This window comes from Mus caroli, chromosome 6 (assembly GCF_900094665.2).
Source record: "Mus caroli chromosome 6, CAROLI_EIJ_v1.1, whole genome shotgun sequence".
NCBI classification, from domain to species: Eukaryota; Metazoa; Chordata; class Mammalia; order Rodentia; family Muridae; genus Mus; species Mus caroli.
In genome coordinates, this window is record NC_034575.1 from 83,050,283 (window position 1) to 83,055,910 (window position 5,628).

At 45.5% G+C, this 5,628-nt stretch overlaps 1 protein-coding gene across 2 annotated transcripts in view; it reads left to right on the forward strand.

Annotated features, from left to right (window-relative positions):
- Positions 1 to 5,628, forward strand: part of Aak1 (AP2 associated kinase 1) — a 142,752-nt gene that overhangs the window by 107,314 nt on the left and 29,810 nt on the right. For both annotated transcript variants that reach the window (XM_021165060.1, XM_029478858.1), the window contains exons 10-12: positions 366 to 520; positions 1,529 to 1,833; positions 3,157 to 3,402. In XM_021165060.1, coding sequence (XP_021020719.1) covers positions 366 to 520; positions 1,529 to 1,833; positions 3,157 to 3,402 — 706 coding nt within the window. The remainder of the gene's footprint in view (positions 1 to 365; positions 521 to 1,528; positions 1,834 to 3,156; positions 3,403 to 5,628) is intronic.

A 5,628-nucleotide genomic window follows, 5' to 3' on the forward strand; every position in this document is an offset into this window, starting at 1 on the left:
ATACCTAGAGTTGCCCTCTGACCTCCACACGTGCGTCCTGGAGCTTGCACGGCCCCTCACAAATGACCTTGAATCTCCGTTGCTTTCAAGGTGGCTTTACTGGGTTTGGTAATTTTGGTTGAGGGTTATGNACTTTCAGGGCTTGCGATGTGTCATTCTGTGCTTTCTTGGCTTTAAGGTTGCTGATGAGAGAGATGTTATTTTGATGTGTTTGCCTTTGTAGGCAAATTGGCATTTGGGGAAGTATTGATTAAGCCAATCCACACTGAATGTTTTGGAGGCGTGTTAAGGGCAGACATCTTGTGTTCTGCATATGCCCTCTATTTTCTCACATTTTAACAGTAGCTTTGTTTTTCCTTTTCTAGACTGACCGATCCCATTCCCACCACAGAGACTTCAATCGCACCCCGCCAGAGGCCTAAAGCTGGGCAGACTCAGCCAAACCCAGGCATCCTTCCCATCCAGCCAGCCCTGACTCCTCGGAAGAGGGCCACTGTTCAGCCCCTACCTCAGGCTGCAGGTCAGTAACTGGTTTGCAGCTTGTTCCAGTGCTTCTTGATGGTAGTGTTAGAAGGCANAGCCTAAAGAATAATGCACTGAGCTGCCTGTGAGTGTGTATGGCCAGTGGCAGTACAAGGAGGAACTTCTTTCTGTACTCGGATGGATCACTAAGACCTCTGAAGCCTGATGTCTGCATTTATTTTCGTATTGCACCTCTATCCACTCCACCCTATTTATCTTATATATTTTTCCTTGCTTTTCAAGAAACAAGGCTTACTTATTTTTGATAACCACAGAAGGATATTTTATTAATGCTGTGTTTACTGGAGTACTTATCATCTTTGTGTTCTAGAATTCTGTTAAAACAAGGGGAGTAAGCTTTTTTTCATAAAGGGAATTGGTCCAAAACAAGAAGTNACAGACCACAGCCGTCACATTTCTCACCAGGAACCATTTCTAATTAATTTGGTGGCTAGCCATATAAAGCCAGGCATGCAGATGCTAGTTGTGTAAACTACTCATAAATATNAAAGAATGCTTTTGCTGTTGCATGCAAGCTGGTACACAGACTATGTTTAGCTTCAGTTGTCAGCTGCATGTAAGGGAAACAAGAGGTGCTGACTGCAGAGCTAGGTGACTGAATGAGATGGAGGGCGAGGGAAACCCTCTGCAGGAGGCAGGAACTGAAGTTTACAGTTCCACCTGGCTTTGAAATCTTGGAAGCATGTGATTTGGCAAGAAGTGGAAAGCTATTCCGAGTAGAACATCCCAGATGGCAGAATAGTGAGGAACAGACAAAGCTTGGGAAAGTCTGCCTACTTCTGCCATTTCTTGTGTAGCAAATCACAAAGCCTTTTTAAATAAGGTTTTTCTGTGTAGCCCTTCNTGTCCTCGAACTCACAGAGATCCATCTGTCTCTCCTCCCAAGTGCTGGGATTAAAGGTGTGCACCACCACTGCCAGGCTTCAGAAAGCCATTTTGTCTGGTAGAGTTTTAAGCCCTTACATGGAGTTTATTTTCATTGTAGGACCCAGCAATCAGCCTGGACTTCTAGCCAGTGTTTCCCAACCGAAAGCCCAAGCCACACCCAGTCAACCTCTTCAGTCATCTCAACCCAAGCAACCACAAGCTCCACCCACCCCACAGCAGACACCTGTTACCCAGACACAAGGTTTGCCCACCCAGGCCCAGGCCACTCCCCAGCACCAGCAGCAACACCTCCTCAAGCAACAGCAGCAACAGCCTCAGCAGCCTACAGCACCACCACAACCTGCAGGCACCTTTTACCAGCAGCAGCAGCAACAGCAGCAGCAGCAGGCTCAGACTCAGCAGGTGAGGAGCTCTATATAACCCTTACTTTGTACAGAGGGATAGTGGTATTCAAAGACCTGAGAAGTGCTGGGATGACCAAGAGTCACTGACCAATGTCACCACTTCTCCACAGATGTAGAAACCGAAGCATTGAAGTGTAGTTAATAACTCTCAGAACTTGTCCTCAAGCCTTCGGGAATGTACCCAACTTAACATCCTGACTGACAGAGCTACTTTCTAAGGAGATGGGGGAGGGGGGAATAACAATGACACACTATCCAGTAGTGTCAAGGTTTTAGATGTTGCATAGTTTAAGTTAGCTTGGTTGGATCAGTAGCCAAACAAGGTTCATGTACTCTATTTAGTTAGGATATATTATTTTCCATTATTTTTACATATTTTTTAACTTTGAACATATATATTTTATAATGATGGATTTCTCTTTAAAAAAAAGTGTGTGTGTGTGTGTGTGTGTCTGTGTGAGTGTATACATATGTATATATTTGGACACATATACCTGTGAACACTCAGAGGCAAGAGGAGCAATGGATCAACTCTAAATGGAATTTAGAATTACAGACATTTGCTGGATACNTGGCTTGTTACATATGTGCTGGGATCTGTACTCCAGCAAGCACTCCTAACCACTGAGCCAACTCTCTGCATGTACCTCCCTGCAGTGTGGATTAGAAAGACATAAAAGAAATGCCAAGAAGATGGGTCTAAGGTGCATTTTAGCCCCAGCCACTTGGGAAGCTAAGTCAGCAGAGTTGCTTGAGTCCACGGGTTTTTGGAATGAACCTTGACACTGTAGTGAGTCCCACATAAAGCAAAGAGTAATAGAGTATTTGAAGGTGGCAGAATTTCATAAAGCTCCAACTGTTGGGGAGTAAGGTTGGAAAGGTTCAGATAGGACAGACACAGTTAACATTTTAGTTGNGCTTTTCAGCCTCGTCTCTGGGGCATTCTAGTCATGCTAGGAAGCATTTGGTTCTTGGCTGCTTCAAAATCCTTTGAAAGAAGGATTTCTTCTGCATGGGAGATTCCCTCACTTACTTGTGTTCACTCCTGGTCTCGGATCACTTGAGTTAAATCTGGTAGCTTCCCTGGGACTGTCCCTGGAAAGCAGTCTGGAGCAGTGGGAAGGGCCAGCAGTGTAAATGTTGCCCAATTCTAATGCCTTGAGTCCTGTCCTGAACTCCTTCACCCAACTACTGTGTTTTTGCTGGGCCTTCCCTTTGGCTTCCCATCATCTTTATAGTTATTGAAACATTAGTATTTGTGAATGTGACTCTGTGATAGGCTTGTGTTCACCTCCTCATTTCTCACTACTCTCCTGTGCAGTTTCAGGCAGTACATCCAGCAGCCCAGCAACCAGTCACTGCTCAGTTCCCTGTGGGGTCCCAGGGAGGCGCTCAGCAACAGCTGATGCAGAACTTCTACCACCAGCAGCAACAGCAGCAGCAGCAGCAGCAGCAACAGCTGATGGCTCAGCAGGCTGCCCTGCAGCAGAAGACTGCTGTGGTAGTACCACAGTCTCAGGCACAGCCCACCACAGCCCCACAGGCAGCCGCTGCCCAAGAGCCTGGGGTAAGACTAAGGAATGCTGGGATGCTGGGGAGGGGAAAGAAAGGGGCAGCTGCAGCCNCAGGTAGTTAAAGGGTTTCATTTTTTTCCTGATAGATCCAAGTGTAAAGTATTCTGTAGAAAGCAGAGATTGAAAGAATATTTTTGCACTATTTATGAAAAGGAAACATCTTGCTTTTCACACAGAAGTTCCTTTGGTGGGAAAAGTGGTTCCTCATCTTGATCAGCCAGGGACTTGGGAGCAGAGCTGTTTTCTGTTNCTTCTTCAGGGCCCGTTTGATTTGTTGTGTCCATCCTGTCTCTGGAGGTTCAGGTAGTGTCTCTGGAGTTCAGTGTTCTGCTGCTGTGAAGAGACACAGTGGCCATGTCAATTCTTACAAAAGAAAGCCATTTAATTGGGGGTGGCTTACAGTTCAGAGGTTTAGTCCATTTTCACCTCGTAGAGAGCGTGGTGACACACAAGCAGACATGGTGCTGGCAAGGTAACTGGGAGTTCTGTATCTGGAGCCACAGGTAGCAAGAAGAGAGAGGCCCTGGGCTTGGCTTGGGCTTTTGAAACTTCAAAGCCTGCTCCCAGTGACACACTTCCGTCCAATAGGCCACACCTACTCTAACAAGGCCACACTTCCTAATCTCAATAGGACCACTCCCTAATGACCAAGCATTTAAATATATGAACGCATAGAGAACATTCTCATGGAAACCATCACAGGTGGCTTGGCTACACCTTTTCTGACACCTTTTTGTTTGTCCTTCATCCTGAATGACCTTTTTAAGCACATGGTTTGAGTTTGCNATGCAGTGATGTTCAAAAGCCTGCTTGCCTGGGACCATTTACCATGGAATAATCGCTTTCTTCAGAGCATCCTGAAACTGGAGTCATCTTGTCAGTTTAGAGATTGGGTCTATTTTCAGATACTGACTGATGTGGCAGCAGTCCCCTATTCCAATTGTTTCCTCTAGTTTCCGCAAATGTCAGACACTCTTGCCTGTCTTCTGTACTCAGTTTTCTGAATGAAAGTAATGAAAACTTTTCTGCTCTCATCAAAAGGCATTTTGGATACCTAGCCAGTGGTGTTTGTATATCTAGCTACTCTCATTCTCAAGGAGGCCCAACAACTAAACCAGTGAAGAGAAATAGGAAACCATCTTTCTGAGGGTTCTTCTAGCAGAGAAATGAATCTGCCCCTCCTGAGCCAGAAAACCTGTATTCTTTCACAAGGAAACTGTGTTGTAGGAAAAGTGTCCTCTTTCAGTCACTGCTACTCAGCAGTGTTGTGCTTAGTGCATTTACATGATTGTCTCTGAGACCACTCAGTCTTCTACAGGAATATGGTAGACANCCATTATTTGTACTTTTGACCTAAAATAAACTTCTTGATAATGGAAAAAATTTTGAAAACTATTGTAAGAAATAACTAGAGGGACCTTAAATATTTAGTTCACTCTTATTGTGGAATTAGAATCTGGGATCTAAACTAGAAAATCACTACCTAAGATGTACTAGAGCTGGGGCAAGGACCAAGAACTCTGAGCTGTGTTTGGCAGTGTTCTTTTTTATTGTTTTGTTTTTTATTTTATGTATGTGAGTACACTGTTGCTGTCTTCAGTCACACCAGAAGAGGGCATCGGATCCCATTACAGATGGGAGCTGTGTTTGGGGATGGTAATAGCAGATGCTTCTCTGCAGTGGTGAGATGTTCCATCACCATGGAAGACACTTCTTAAGACGTTCTTCTCTGCTTTTCCCAGACAAAGTGTCTACTGTCTTGGGAGTGAACCCTTATGCTTCTTGTGGGTCCTGGATGAGCCAACACTGAGCTCTGTGCCCTGTGTGGTGGGTATAGGGACACAAGGTGGAAGCCAGCTGCTTAGCAGGAGCCAGAAAGCTGTCCAGCTTGGACCTGCCCTGCTTGGACCTGCCCTATCCTGCTTACTCATGGTAGCGCTCATCTAGAGAAGTAAGCAAGTGAACAAGAAGCAGGTTTGGCAAGGAAAACTATCCTCTCTTGGTGGCCTGTACAGGCATACAAAAACATACCACAAGGTAGTGTTGACACAGCTCACTGCTCCTGCAGAAGCCACAGTTTCAGTTCCCCACACCTGTGTTGGGAAGGTGTCTAAAACTTCAGCTCCAAAAGGATCCCAGGCCCCTAGTCTCCTTGGGCACCTGCACTCATCTGCAGGTACACACGCACACAGATATGCACAAACACATGCACGTGTGTG